The sequence below is a fragment of the Schistocerca americana genome, chromosome 3, assembly GCF_021461395.2.
Source record: "Schistocerca americana isolate TAMUIC-IGC-003095 chromosome 3, iqSchAmer2.1, whole genome shotgun sequence".
Taxonomy (NCBI): Eukaryota; Metazoa; Arthropoda; class Insecta; order Orthoptera; family Acrididae; genus Schistocerca; species Schistocerca americana.
The window spans coordinates 976397327-976414012 of record NC_060121.1 but is presented as its reverse complement, the minus strand read 5'-3'; the positions used below and the strand labels follow the sequence as shown (position 1 = coordinate 976414012).

The window sequence follows — 16686 nt, the reverse complement described above, 5'->3', positions numbered from 1 at the left end:
TTTAAAAATTTATGTATTCTGACAGAAGAGTACAAATTACAGAAGAGACACAACAAACAATCTGCATTTGAAGAATCTCTAATTTCACAGTGATTGTTACTGAATAAAACAAAATAATTATGTCTTATGATTTGACTGCCATATGCTGCACTGCCATAGTTATAGAACTTGCTAGACAACCGGCTAGATATTACTACAAGGATGCATGTTGTTATTTAACTCAGAATGCAAATGAACCAAATAATTATTTTTATGTAACCACAGTGACACCCATACTGTAAGGCCATGAACCCTTAGGAAACTGTGATGGAGACTTTGAAAACCCCTGCAGTAGACAATGCTACTGCTATGTAAGTCAATAGGTGCAGAAAATAAGTGTACACATTTTTTGAGCTCACTATTTTTTTCCCTTAGGGTAACTTGCCTTAACAGCAATTTGCATGATTCAGTTGCAGGAAAACAACTCTAAGGTGAAGGGTGCTCTGGCATTTGAGGAAGTTCTGGACTCAATTGGTTCCAGAGGGAAATTCCAGATGAGACTGAACGTTGTCTTCGTTTTTTTTGCATCATGTTTCAACCTGATGAGCGTCTATATGTTCTACATTGCTATGCAGACTCCTGATCACTGGTGCCATGTACCTGGTCGAGAACACACCAACCTGTCACTCGAGGAGTGGAAGAACTTCACTATTCCCAGGTTTGCAGTAGGGACTATGTTTAATTTTTAACTTTCCTCTGTTACAAGTTATCCTACTGGTTTACAAAAGATGAAACATGCCATAAATATCAAACAAATCCTAAATTGGATCCTAAAGCCTACATACCAGAAAAGGAAAGAAAATAATCAGAGATGTACCTGCATTCAGTAGTACCACTAAGAGAAGTTTTTGAAAACAACTATTATTATGTTCTCATTATCAACGAGAATTTAGAGCAACTGCGGAAATGGTAAATCATACATCAATAATACGGCCTGTTTGTGTAGCCTACGAAAATTCAGCCAGATCTTGAAAAAAATCTATCACAAGGCCCTGGTAATTCGTAAAGTCAATGGACAAACCTAACTGCTCAGTTCAAGCTTTATATCAATCTAGTGTTGAAACAGAAGACAATGGATAGAAGTCCAGTACATTAAACTCCATACTTAAAAATACACCCACACTTGTGAATATTATAATATTACGATGTTGCAGTGCCTGTGTTATTCCAAATTATGATGCAAAATTCCCTTGGACATGCTTGCATATTTATTAAAGTATCCTTCATTTCACTAAAATTCTTCAGTTTGCTTAAGTGATCAAGAATGTTTAGGAAATTATTATTTCAACAGTCAACTTGGAACTATAGCACCCAAATTTATTTATAAAACAAAACTGAACACACAAATACTATCAACTACAGTTTTGGGGTTTTAACATTGGTTCACACATTAATTTGAATTACTCTTCTAAAGCATGTAATGTCATAAATGATTTTGTAATTGTCCATCATGATATGACTATACAGACTTTGATGTTAATAAACTCCTCTGTGATGTTCGACATACGTTGTCATTCACATGATGTTTATTTACAAATACGTTATAGAGTTGTACAGTTGGACTCACTGTCCCAAGGTTATTACAAATAAGACATTTCACAGTAGAACATCGTTGTTGTAGTAAAACTTGAAGACATGATATATAGTCATTCTACAAGTGAGCCATCTTTGTGTACAGATCCGATTGCACAGTAAAAAATGGCGATTGCTAGCTCCCTTCCAATATACGGTTTTTATTGCTGGGATCTGGGAATCTCCAAAAGGATGTTCGACTCACCTTCAATGCAGCTCTTTTTGTTTAAGTGGAGAGACTGCATCTATAAAGTAACTGTAATCTGTCAGAAAGAAAGGAATTGGCTGTGTTCCTATAGTAATGGACCAAACATGACATCTGCCTAAATCGGAAACGAGAAACCATAAACATCATTTTCAAAGTTGCTAGCAGATGGATGAAACCACCTCACCTCCCAAAGCAAGTCGGTGGAAAATTTGGAAAAACTTGTCGTAAATTGTTTTGAAATAAAACAGAATGCATCAGAAAAAATGGAACACAGATATTGCATGTTTTTCCTTTGATTGTGTATGATTCTTCATTTGATAGTGTATAAATTCTATCGCTATTTGAGCGATGATTTTGTTGATCAACACAATTTTTGGGCGACACAGGCAAATCGAAGTCTATTTTTATGCCACGACTTTAATTTAGTATGATTTGTAATAATTTTGAAGGAAAGACCAATGACAGCTGCAATCGGAAATTGAAATAGTTTGATGGTAAAAAGCGATTATTTCTGCCAAACCAGTACACAAGCGCGGGTCTCACACTTCACACGAGCAGTTGAATTAACTGCCTTGGCCATCCAGACATGCTTCCTGGGTGACCGATACTCTCAACTTGTCACACGCTAGTAGCATCCACTGTGCATTCACCTACTTGCTCGCACTGAGTCCTGTATCCCTGCAAGACGTTCAGACCCTGTTGTGCATCTGTACTGACATTATCAAGGCAGTCACGCCTACAGATATGCTATACACTATTCAGTCAGAACATTATGACTACTGTCCTCCTATCAATATAAGCCTGTCCAGGCCATAGGGCAGCTCTGGTGAGGAATGAATGCTAGTCACACACACACATGGTGCATTAGTAAAGTGAGCATACTGTCTGTGTGTAGGAAGAGGAAGACGCACAGTCTATCTGAGTTTGACTGTGGGCATATTGTGATGGTCCAGAGGCTCAGTTCTAGCATTTTGGAAACTGCACGATTGGTCAGGAAATTGAGGAGTGCTGTGGTAAGTGTCTTCAAGATGTGGTAAAGTCAAGGTGACACCACATCCAGACATCGTGGGGTTGGGTAACCGTGCCTCATTAAAGATCTCGGACAACGTAGGTTGGGCAGTCTGATAACACGAGACAGGTGATGAACTGTGGCAGAACAAACATCAGACTTTAATGATAGGCGGAGTACAAGTGTGTCTGAACACACAGTGCTCCATACGCTCCTAATAACACGTCCCGCAGCTGATGACTCCTGTATGTGCTTATGTTAATGCCACAACGTCGGCAACTACATCTGAAATGGACACATGACCATAGGCACTGGATGTTGGCGTCACGGCATGACGTATGGTCTGATGAATGCTCTGCATCATGCCGATGAGAGCGTGCAAATCTGTTGTCTCCCAAGTGAACAGCTCGTTGACACCTGTACTGTTCTCTTTTTTTCTACGTTCTTGTCATACATTGTTTTGTACTATGTATTGACGTAAATAAATTGATTCACAACCGCACCATAATTTTCAACATGTTACTATACATGTCAACATATTATCTTTGTTCTCTTATCTTTGCATGTTCGTATTCCATATATGCACCGTATTCTTTAAGTATTGTATGACATGATTGATGACAGAAGCAGCGGTGTAACCTAAAATCCAAATGGCGACATCTTGCTTCCTGTGGGGTATGATATTTTTTGTGGCCTGGTTAATTCCATGACGTCGACGTTGTGCGGAACTGTGCAGTCAGTTATCGAAAGTCTACTTCGCATACGATCAGTCCAGCTGTACCACAGGTGAAGCTGTGAATTAAGGTGTCCATGTGGCCGCATACTGTACAGGCAGGAATGGCGCTCAGGTGTTGGTTGGAACTTTGTCGTTGGTTATTAAATACCATGTAGACCGGATGCTTGATGGCAGTACAAAGTTATGGATATTTCGCTAGATGATATTCCACTTACAAGGGAACCTCCCCATCGCACCCCCCTCAGATTTAGTTATGAGTTGGCACAGTGGATAGGCCTTGAAAAACTAAACACAAATCAATCGAGAAAACAGGAAGAAAATGTGTGGAACTATGAAAAAATAAGCAAAATATACAAACTGAGTAGTCCATGCGCAAGATAAGCGACATCAATGCCAGTATGATGTCAGGGCCGCTGTGGTCCCGTGGTTAGCGAGAGCAGCTGCGGAGCTAAAGGTCCTTGATTCAAGTCCTCCCTCGAGTGAAAATTTTAATTTTTTTTTATTTTTAGTTTATGTGACAAACTCTTATGTTTTCATCACGTTTTTGGGAGTGATTATCACAACCACATGAAAACCTAAAACGGGCAAGGTAGAAGAATCTTTTTACCCATTCGCCAAGTGTACAAGTTAGGTGTGTCGACAACATATTCCTGTCATGTGACGCAAATGCCGTCACCAGTGTCATATAGAATATATCAGATGTGTTTTTCTGTGGAGGAATCGCTTGACCTATGAGCTTGCGATCAAATGTTTTCGGTTCCCATCGGAGAGGCACATCCTTTCGTCTACTAATCGCGCGGTTTTGCGGTGCGGTCGCAAAACATGACACTAAACTTACTACAGTGAACAGAGACGTCAATGAACGAACGGACAGATCATAACTTTGCGAAAATAAAAAAAGTAAACTTTTCACTCGAGGGAAGACTTGAACCAAGGATCTCTCGTTCCGTAGCTGCTCAGGCTAACCACGGGACCACGCCGCTGTTGGAGTCACAGTATCCTTAACGTTGCTTATCTTGAACATGGACTACTCAGTTTGTACACTTTGCTTATTTTTTTCATACTTCCACACAAATTCTTCCTGTTTTCTCGATTGATCTGTGTTCAGTTTTTCAAGGCCTATCCACTGTGCCAACTTATAACTAAATCTAAGGGGGGTGCGATTGGGTGGTTCCCTTGTTAGTTTGCGAATATTTTTGAATGAGTCTGTTTTCTCTATCATCTGTTCTGAGAAAACTATAGATTTTCGCATCGGTATAAGGTGGATTTTGTCAGTTTGTCGTATGTAACTGAGCTCACTGTAGTAGAGTCTAACATAGTGAAAGGTTATTGGTATCACAGCTTCATTAATTAGGAGCATTACACTGCATGGCCTTAAATTTAGTGTTAAGTTTTTAATTAATCTCGGTGTGTCATTGGTGATAGTTTTATGCACGCGGCTGATCAGAAAGATCCGAGACATGTCTGGCACTGATGAGTAGCTTCCGCCTCGTGAGGCTGGTAAGGCCAACATTCCAAAGCTTGCTTTGAAACTGTGACCTTTGAGGACATACCAACAGAAGGCTTTCTGTATGCTGTCTGCTAGCTGATTTCAGAGTGGTTGGATTTGGCCCAGATAGTACACTCTGCTCGCTGCGGATATTCTGACTGTGTGTAATCTTTGCAGGAGATCTAATTCCCTGTGTGGCGAAATGCATGTTGTGGCTCTGATCTTGTGCAGCATGTCTGTCCAGTTTTTTTGTCACCATAATGTCTCTGTCTCGTATTGCACCCCAGTATACTCCGAGAGATTTGTGCTGTGCCCTTATTTCACACCAGTTGAGATGGATAGCATCACCAATGCTTCTTCCTACATAAACCAAAGTTGTCTTTCTCTTGTTTAGTTTTGCACCAATGACCGCGATGAAGTCGCTGACGAGGCTCCCCATTTCCGTCAAATTTACTAAGATTGTATCGCTAACCACACATCATCAGCATAAGCAATGCAAGCCACTTTCTCCGTTCTGATGGTGATTCCTAGTGACTGCTGGGTTAAGCGTACAAGTAAGGGTTCTACCACGATGGCATACAACGCCACTGATAGAAGGCAACCTTGCCTGCTAGACCTCCTAATTAAAATTTTGTCAGAAGGGTGTCCATTAATCAAAATACGTAATATGGCATTGGAAAAGAAGTGCTGCATAGTTTGACAAAACATTGGTAGAAACACTTATTCGTCAGTACCTTAATCATAAATTCATGGTTCATGTGGTCATATGCTTTTTCAAAGTCTAAAAATAGTAGTGCATCGGTGTCGTTATTGTCTGCCAGAGTACAGATGACATCCCATAGGTTGCAGGAAGCTGATACTACACACTGTTCAGGTACAGCACCATGTTGGTACTTTTCTAGTATTTTATGTAACAACAGATGCATTCGCTGTTTCGCAGTCGGTGATACGATTTTAAAGTCTGAATTAAGTAAGGTAATAGGTCGCATTTCATGTATCCTTTTGATGTTTCCTTTTCTGGGTAAAGGCACAACGAAGCCTTCTTTGAGTTCCTCTGGTACCGATTCAAGCTTCCACAATTCATTAGCAAGTTGAGTTAATGTTAGGGCCAAGATATTCCAGTAATGTTGATAAAATTCCCCGCCAAGACCGTCGGGTTCAGGAGATTTTCGTTTCGTGGAGCTGAACACAACCTATTTAACATCGTCTTCACTGGATCGGACCTCAAGCGCATCATTTTCGTGAAACTATTTAATTGAGTACTTCAGTGCAAAGCGCGTCATTGATCTCCTGCCTGCCGTAAAGTTCTCTGTAGTGTTATACACATGTGATGAGATATCGCGTTGTCTTGTAACTACAGTCCATGTCCCATCAACTACCTCTTCAATTAGCTTCACTTTCTGTCGCCGCATTGTTCGTAAAGTGTGGTACAGTGAGGCTGTTTCCTCTGATTCGAAGTCCTTTGGTTCAGATTTCTTTGCTATACAGGTTCATAATTTTCGCCTTGTACTTCTTTATGCAGTGATAAGCGCCATCAGCTTTGATGTTGGTGGTTTGGTATGGTTCACAGAGGCATGAGAAGTAAAATTCTCTCTTTTGTTTGAACCAACAGCGTAACTTTTTACTGTTGATCTAAGTTTCAGTTCAGCTCTGTGTAGCCACCATTCAATAGTCGATCTGTATTGGGTTTTGGAGTGCTTTACTTGATCACACACCAGTTGGATGTCCACATCCAGCTGCTTGCCTTGCAACAGGCTGACGTTCGTTCTCCAGTGACCTCTCCTACGGAGCATTTCTGGGCGTTCGAGGTTATGTAGCATTGATGAGCACTGTGGTCAGAAAAGCTGACGGAAGCAATATCGCTGTTCATTACATTACGGTCAAGAGCGGCAGAGACATATGCATTCTATCCGACTGTCTGAATTGCAGGCTATATGTGTGAAAGCGACGTGGTCCCCATGTATTTTTTCCCAAGTGTCAAGTAGTGTCAATCCAGAGACAAGGTGGTAGAATCCATCCATTTATTAAAGTTCGATGTTTGGTCTTATAATGAGATAACACAGTTAAAATCTTCCCCTACAATAAAATTCACAGCATATCCATTAATTAAACAAGGCAAATCATTTTTATAAAAGTAAGAATCTTTCTGTCAGCGGTTACTGCCGGATGGTGCATATAAGTTAACAATCTGAATGCCATTGATTAAACAGGATATGCCTGTCCATTTGTCAGTCGTATTATGTTCAAGTGATGGAAACCATCTCGTAGCAGGATTGCAGTTCCTGTGTGATCCTCTTTTCTGATGTTCATTATGGCTACAAATCCCGCTGCGTTTGGTTCTACACACAAACTTCTTCTAACAGCCCGATGCTTACATTAGTGGTGTATGGGAAATCTGTGACTGCTCTGAATTTTCTATCACTCTGAATTCCGTTAATATTAATCATTGTTCTGTTGTACGTCAAAGTATCGGTCCTTAAGAAGGAGATATAGCCGACCTGCTAAATGCCGCTCTGTCCATACACACACATTCACACTAAGATTTCAGTATAAAGCTACCGTTGGCCCTCATTTCTGTCCCTTTCATCGTCCATCCATCAAGGACCAACCGGTGGTATGTTTAGATTGTTGCCGGAGTCCATGGGTTCTAATAAGGCAGTTCACAATGTTGTCGTTTTTTCAGGTTGACTGTTTTTCGGTTTTGCTGCCTAATTGGACTACTGGCCTCAATTTTTGTGCTGCCTCAATAGCTTCTCCGTGAGCAATGCAAAGTTTCTTTTTGTCAGGTAGCCTTTGAAATCTTTCTGGGACTCCCATACGAACTTTTTAGATTTTTTTAAAGTAGGAATTGCTTGTACAGTGGTGTCCGAATGTTCGTCACGCGTCTCAGTGTATCTGTGACGTTGTCTGTAAGGTGTAACGTCACTTGTTGGTCGTTGTCGTTAGTGCTATTACATTTATTCAAAGAGTCAGTTGCCAGAATGTTGCATATGACAGTAGTGTTGTCCAACTGTGAACAAGATGTGCCTTCTTCCCCTGCGACAGATTCTTTCAGAACTGAATCATACACGAAGCTGCGTGAGGACAGAGTAAGTTCAGGAACAACATTAGATTGCGCTGTCATTGCAACGTCTGTTTGAGAGTGGGAGATTTCCTCGTCAGTGCTCTAAGTGGGTGCACTAGTTGGGGACACTTCAGTTGTTGCTGCTGTGGCAGTGAGTGCTACGTCATCGGCAGGGTACACAACACTGTCGCTGCACGTAAACAAACAGCTGGCAACTGTGGCATACTGCGCCCGCGGCTTCGACCAATATCTATGGTCGAAGCCCCGCGGCCTACCTTCCACATCTACCTCGGCAGAGAGCTGTATCGGTCGTCTTTGCAGACACTCCTCCCTAAGGTGACCAGGTATGGTACAGGCAGAACAAGTACTTGGTTGCCCCTCGTAAACTACGAGAGCTTCGAAGTCATTGATAAAAGACAATATGTGACATTGTAAATCAATTTTAGCGGTTTTCACGCCATTATTATCGACTTTGTAGCGCATGTTACCCCCCCCCCCGCGATTGCCAGTGACTGTGTACACGGTACCACATTTACCAAAGGGCCCGACCGAAACCAGCGTAGGTCATAGTAACACGGCTCAACCTCACCTGTGCTTGTCTTGTACTCCGCATCGCCGTTCGTCATGTACATAATCCTTTGGCAGATTTCCTCGTTCTTCAATTTCACAGTGTATACGTTATTCAGGAAGTCATATGCCATTCCAAAAAGTCTTTTTCTGGTTCTTCAAACGTTCCACAGAACCAATCGTCAAATTCGTAAATTTTTGGATGCTCAATACCAAAAATGAAACTGAACTTCAATTTATACTTTCGCTCTTGACACTTCGTTTCAAATTAGACAGCAAATATCAAGTTTAAATCTATCGATGGTCTAGTTGACTATTGATATGACATTTCCCCTTCCCGTCATATGATTGGAAATTAAAATATAAGAGGGGATGAAAAAGTTTCTGTTTGATGCCATACAGTACAGAATCGATATGTCACTCAGGAAAAACTACCAACGCCACTGAGGCAATCATCCGATCGCCGCACTAGGCTGAAGATACTCGTTTGGTAAAACAATGGCTCCTGCTGCATGAAGAAATCTGTAACTGCTTGCCACACATCGACATACCACAAAAATTGTCGACTCTTCAAGGACTTTTTTAACGGCCGAAAGCATGATAATTGCATGGGAAGAGATTAGGACTATAGCGTGGGTGCTCATGTGTCTCTCATCTGAGTCGGCGTTATTTCTGAGTTACATTCGCGATATGGCGACATGTGCTATAATGAAGCAACAGCACTCCTTGTCGCACCATTCACCAACGGTACTTTTTGACAGATATACTGCCCCATACACATACATGGAAGAAGCCTGGAGATACTGGAAGGTCTCAGATAGATTGTATAATGGTAAGACAGAGATTCAGGAACCAAGATTTTTATTTGTAAGACATTTCCAGTGGCAGATGTGGACTCTGACCACAATCTATTGGTTATGAACTGTAGGTTAAAACTAAAGAAACTGCAAAAAGTTGGGAATTTGAGCAGATGGGACCTGGATAAACTGAAAGAACCAGAGGTTATAGAGATTCAGGGAGATCATTAGGGAACGATTGACAAGAATGGGGAAAAGAAATACAGTAGAAGAAGAATGGATAGCTTTGAGAGATGAAATAGTAAAGGTAGCAGAAGATCAAATAGGTAAAAAGATGGGGGCTAATAGAAATCCTTGGGTAACAGAAGAAATATTGAATTTAATTGATGAAAAGGAAAAAATGCAGTAAATGAAGCATGCAAAATGGAATACAAACATCTCAAAAATGATATCGACAGGAAGTACAAAGTGGCTAAGCAGGGATGGCTAGAGGACAAATGTAAGGATGTAGGGTCACATATCACTAGGGGTAAGATAGATACTGCCTACAGGAAAATTAGAGAGACCTTTGGAGAAAAGAGAACCACTTGTATGAATATCAAGAGCTCAGATGGAAACCCAGTTCTTAGCAAAGAAGGGAAACCAGAAAGGTGGAAGGAGTATATAGAAGGTCTGAATGTAGATGAAGATGAAATAGGAGATATGATACTGCATGAAGAGTTTGACGGAGCACTGAAAGACCTAAATCAAAACAAAGCCCCGGGAGTAGACAACATTCCATTAGAACAACTGACAGCCTTGGGAGAGCCAGGCCTAACATAACTCTACCATCTAGTGAGCAACATGTATGAGACAGGTGAAATACCCTCAGACTTCAAGAAGAATATAACAATTCCAATCCCAATAAAAGCAGGTGTTGACAGATGTGAAAATTACCAAACTATCAGTTTAATAAGCCACAGCTGCAAAATACTAACACGAATTCTTTAGAGATGAATGGAAAAACTGGTAGAAGCTGACCTCGGGGAAGATCAGCTTGGATTCCGTAGAAATGTTGGAGACACGTGAGGCAATACTGACCCTACGATTTATCTTAGAAAATAGATTAAGGAAAGGCAAACCTACATTTCTAGCATTTGTAGACTTAGAAAAAGCTTTTGACGATGTTGACTGGAATACTCTCTTTCAAATTCTAAAGGTGGCAGACGTAAACAACAGGGAGCTAAAGGATATTTATAATTTGTACAGAAACCAGATGGCAGTTATAAGAGTCGAGGGGCATGAAAGGGAAGCAGTGGTTGGGAAGGGAGTGAGACAGGGTTGTAGCCTCTCCCCGAAGTTATACAATCTGTACATTGAGCAAGCAGTAAAGGAAACAAAAGAAAAATTCGGAGTAGGAATTAAAACCCATGGAGAAGAAATAAAAACTTTGAGGTTCGCCGATGACATTGTAATTCTGTCAGAGTCAGCAAACGACTGGGAAGAGCAGCTGAACGGAATGGGCAGTATGTTGAAAGGAGGATATAAGATGAACATCAACAAAAGCAAAACGAGGAGAATGGAATGTAGTCGAATTAAATAGGGTGATGCTGAGGGAATTAGACTAGGAAATGAGACGCTTAAACTAGTAAATGAGTTTCGCTATTTGGGGGGAGCAAAATAACTGATGCTCAAAGTAGAGAGGATATAAAATGTAGGGTGGCAATGGCAAGGAAAGCGTTTCTGAAGAAGAGAAATTTGTTAACATCAGGTATAGATTTATGTGTCAGGAAGTCATTTCTGAAAGTATTTGTATGGAGTGTAGCCATGTATGGAAGTGAAACATGAACGATAAATAATTTAGACAAGAAGAGAATAGAAGCTTTCAAAATGTCGTGCTACAGAAAGATGCTGAAGATTAGATGGGTAGATCACATAACTAATGAGGAGGTACTGAATAGAACTGGAGAAAAGAGAAATTTGTGACACAACTTGACTAGAAGAAGGGGTGGGTTGGTAGGGCATATTCTGAGGCATCAAGGGATCACCAGTTTAGTATTGGAGGGCAGTATGGAAGGTAAAAATTATAGAGGGAGACCTAGAGATGAATACACTAAGCAATTCAGAAGGATATCAGCTGCAGTAGGTATTAGATGAGGAAGCTTGCACAGGATAGAGTAGCAAGGAGAGCTGCATCAAACCAGTCTCTGGACTGAAGACCCAACAAACAACACATTCTCCAATGAATTTATCCTGATGTTTGCCTTTTGGCACCCAAGAAAAATATAACTGCACATTGATCCTGTTTTGACGCATTTGGTAATGCCATTGCCACAATACACACTTCCGCATTTGCCACACACTCATCAGAAAGACATGAGTGTCATACTAACCCCTGTCATATGTCGATTCTTATAGTCCTGCAATGTAATTGCGCTGCATTGCATTTCCATTGCAGCAACACGCTTAAACAGAAACTTTTTGATTGTCCCCTATATCTTTCAATTTCACTAAAAGGCATCCAGTTCATGCGTAATTTTATTTAGGTTATTGGTGGGGGGGGGGGGGGGGGGGGAGGGGTTGTCGGACCCCCTGAACAGCCCCTCTGGCTACGTACTTGATCCATCGCAATGAAATATCAGTAAGTTTGTTAATATTTTCTTAGAACCCAGTCTCACTAAATGCAGTCATGCCACTATTATGAAATTCTCTCTTTCTTCAATAGGCCAGTCTGAAGATGCCTAAATAAAGATTAAATGTGTCACTGGGAAATAATAATAAAAAAAGGGTTCTAACACTGGAAACAAAACTGCTTGTTTCTTCGTATCATGCATACTTATTGCTGTACCATCCCTATTATGAACTAGAAAGAGTTTAACTTTTAGTGTCTCATGTCCTAATCTAAATCCCTCGATATCAGCTGATTTAATTCAACTACATCCCATTATTCCAGTTTTTCTACTGTTGATATTATATATGGATAATTTTTTGGCGATATGTACCAATAGAATTCTCTCAAGCTTCCAACTGCATCAAGTGGTTTAAAATATATGGATTTTAAACCACTTGATGCGGCTGAAAGCTCGAGAGAATTGTATTGTTGATATTACTTTTTTTTTTCCAAAAATGCCATCCATTCTGTCCAACTGCTCTTCAAAGTCCTTTGTTGTCTCAGACAGAATTACAATGTCATCAGTCAACCTCAAAGTTTCGTACCTCTTCTCCTTAAACATTAATTCCCTCTTGAAATTTTCCCTTGGTTTCTTTTACTGGTTGCTCAATGTACAGATTGAACAACACCAGGGATAGGCTACAACCATGTCTCATCCCATTCTGAACCGTGCTTCCTTTCATATCCTTCATCTCCTGTAACTACAGTCTGGTTTCAGTACAAGTTTCAAAGATCCTATCCCTTCCTGTATTTTATCACTGCCTCTATTAAGTACTTTGCGAGAATGTACTCCAGTCAGCATTGTCAAAAGCTTTGATTAAATGCTATAAACAAAGGTTTGTTTGCTATTACTTAACCTATCTTCAATGAGAAGTCGTAGGATCAGTGTTGTCTCACATGATACTACATATCTCCAGGAACCATACAGATGTCCCCCAAGGTTGGTTAAAATCAGTTATTTTTTTCATGTGTAAACAATTTGTGTAAGTATGAATTATTAAACTGATAGTCCAGTAATATTCCACTTGTCAGCACTTGGCTTCTTTGGAACTGTAATTATTATATTCTTCTTGAACTCTGGATATTTTGCCTGTCTTGTGTATCTTGCACCCAGGGACTTTTTATGGCTGACTCTCCCAAAGATCTCAGTAAATCTGAGGGAATGTCATCTACAACAGGGTTATTATTATTATTTATTTTCACTTTTGTCTTTCAGTTTTCTGCAAATTCTCATCTCTGAATAATATCACTCAAACCTCATGTAAATCATCTTTCCTTTCTGAAATACTGCCTTCGCATATGTTTTCCATGTATAAACTTGCTCTAAATTCCTTCCATCTTTTTGTGTTCCCTTCTTTGCTTAGTACACTGAAGTGACAAGTCATACGATGCCTTCTAATATTGTGTCGGAACTCCTTTTGTTCAGCGTAGCGCAACAACTTGACTGCCATGAACTCAACACATTGTTGGTAGTTCCCTACAGAAATCTTGAGCTGTGCCACCTTTATAGCAATCAATAGTTGCAAAGGTGTTACCAGTGCAAGATTTTGTGTGTAAACTGACCTCTCAGTTACGTTCCATAAATGTTAGGTGGGATTCATGTCAGGTGATTTGGGGGGCCAAATCACTCACTCCAATTGCCAAGAATGTTCTTGAAGCCAACTGCAAACAATTGTGACTCAGTGACATGACATAGGTGTGAACATGAGTTCTATAAATGGCTGTAAATGGTTTCCAAGTAGCCAAATACAGCCATTTCCAGCCAACGACCAGTTCAGTTGGACCAGAGAAACAAGTCCATTCCATGTAAATACAACTCACACCATTATGGAGCCACCACCAGCTTACACAGTGCATTGTTCAACATAAGTCCACGGCTTCGTGGGGTCTGTGTCACACTCAAAGCCTACCATCAGTTCTTACTAACTGAAACTGGGACTCTTCTGACCAAGCTATGGTTTTCCAATCGTCTAGGACCCAACAGATATGGTCACAAGCCCAGAAAAGTCACTGCAGGTGCTGTCACGCTTTTATCAAAGGCACTCGCGTTGGGTGTCTGCTGCTATAGCTCATTAGCATCGAATTTTGCCACACTATCCTAACACATACATTCATCATACGTCCCGTGTTGATTTCTGCACTATTTCACATAGTCCTTGTGGTCTGTTACCACTGACAATTTTTACACATACGCAGCTGCTCTCGATCGTTAAGTAAAAGCTGTCAGCCACTGGGTTGTCTGTAGTGAGAGACAATGCCTGAAATGTGCTATTCTTGGCACACTTTTAACACTGCAGCTCTTGGAATACTGAATTCCCTAACGATTTCCAAAATGGATTGTCCCATTCATCTAGCTCTGACAACCACCCCACGTTGAAAGTGTGTTAATTCCCATCATGCAGTGATACTCACGTTGGAAACCTTTTCACGAGTCATTTGAGTATCTGCTTGCCAATTAAGCTGGTGACATTCATACAGCTGTTTCTCTGTTCCCAAAGGCTTTGTTTAAAATACATAGGCAGCACCTGTCTTTCTACATCTACACCTTCACACATACTCTGGAAGCCACCCTACAGTGCTTCGGGTAAGGTAGCCTGTACCACTATCTGTCATTTCCTTTCCTGTCCCACTCGCAAACGAGCAAGGGAAAAATGACTATATGTATGCCTCTGTACGAGTCCTAATTTCTCTTATTTTATCTTCGTACTATTTAAGCAAAATTGATGTTGGCAGTAGTAGAATCGTTCAGCAGTCAGCTTCAAATCACTGTTCTCTAAATTTTCCCAATAATGTTGCTTTAATAGAATATCGCCTCCCCTCCTGGGATTCCCATTAGAGGTTCCACAACATCTCCGTAATATTTGTGTGTTATTTGAACCTGCCAGTAAAAAGTCTGTAAGCCCACCTCTGAACTGCTTGTCTTCCTTTAATCGAACGTGGTGCAGATCCCAAACACTCATGCAGTACTCGAGAATCAGTTGCCCTAGTGACCTATATGCTTTCACCTCCACAGATGAATCACATTTTCTAAAATTCTCTCAATAAACAGAAGTTGACCATTCATCAACCCCACTACAATCCTTATATGTTCATTCCATTTCATATCGCTTTGCAGCGTTATGCCTAGATATTTAATAAATGTGACTGTGTCAGGTAGGACACTAGTAGTACTATATTTGAACCTTGCAGGTTTGTTCTTTCCTAATCATCTGCATTAACTCACCTTTTTCTACATGTAGAGCTAGCTTCACTTCATCACACCAACTAGAAAATTTGTCTAAGTTATCCTGAATCCTCCTACAGTCACTCAATGATGACACCTTCCTGCACATCACAGCTTCGTCAGCAAACAGCCGCAGATTGCTGCCCATCCTGTCCTCATGAACATTTATGCATATAGAAGATAACAGTGGTACTAACGCACTTTCCTTTGGCATTCCTGACAATGCCTATTTCCCCTGGTTAAGTTAGTTTGTACAGTTGCATTATTTCCAAGCCTTTCGTTTTTCCATATTGTATAAACACCATTGTTTTGGAATCAAAATGTTATTTTTTATGTAGTTGGGTTAGACCTATTTATCCATCTAGTTTCCTCATCTAGGCTCTGCACACATTATCATCGCACACACTCTCAGGGGCTGTAAATTCAATTCAGTATTCAGTAAAGAAGAAAAGGAAAGAAAGAAGTAGTAACAGACTATCGTGAAGATTCAGATAAATGTAATTCTATATATATGTAACATTCCTTTGTTGTCATCAGGAAAATGGGTTATGATAAATAAATAAATGCAGACTTTTTGTGAATCGTGTTTTCTTTGTCTCACAATGTACATAACCTAAGTCATTTGATTGAGATACAGGAGACATCTCAAATTGTGGTAAAATTTCACCATAAACAAAAAATAGCTGATGTTAACAGACAACTTCATAATAATCTTATAATACAATTTTGTTATCCATACATACAATAGAATCTAACACTTAACTACCCCTTTCGCAAATGATCATTTCACTCTATGAATCCTTCTACTAAATAGTAGCATTTCTCCCACAGAATTTGCTGCAGCCTCATTTTTAAAATTTCTGACTTCATATTAAATATGTGTTTCCTTGTTGAATATTGTCGTCCCCATATACTGTGGAATCCATGCACATAATTTCAACTGGTGTGTGGGTAGCATAAAATTACTTTTATTTCTTGTGTTACATGTGTGGTTAAAATGATTCTCCTCAAATAAGTTTTGCCTGCTGTATAGGAAGATTACAATTTCATAAATGTAACAGTTAGGATTTGGAGTTTCCAAAATAATGGGCAATAAGACTCTGTTTGTTGTGCAGTACACATGTACTGGACAATTTTCTTTTGCAATTTCAGTATTCGAGATACACTACTTAAACTTTCCAAAAAATTATTCCATACCTAATGACAGATTCAAAATAACTATGATCAGAAATTTTTCGTGTTCTCAAGTCAATCAAATTTGCTAGTATTTGCATTTGAAAGTCCCAATTGCTTAGTTTATTTTTATAGGAAGTCAATATGTGTATTCCAGCT

At 40.0% G+C, this 16686-nt stretch overlaps 1 protein-coding gene across 1 annotated transcript in view; it reads left to right on the top strand.

The window, feature by feature from the left end:
* The first annotated feature begins 440 nt into the window (after nucleotides 1–440).
* LOC124606601 (solute carrier family 22 member 7-like) overlaps nucleotides 441–16686 on the top strand; it is a 66478-nt gene continuing 50232 nt past the window's right edge. Inside the window, exon 1 of the mRNA XM_047138586.1 lies at nucleotides 441–697. Coding sequence (XP_046994542.1) covers nucleotides 441–697 — 257 coding nt within the window. The remainder of the gene's footprint in view (nucleotides 698–16686) is intronic.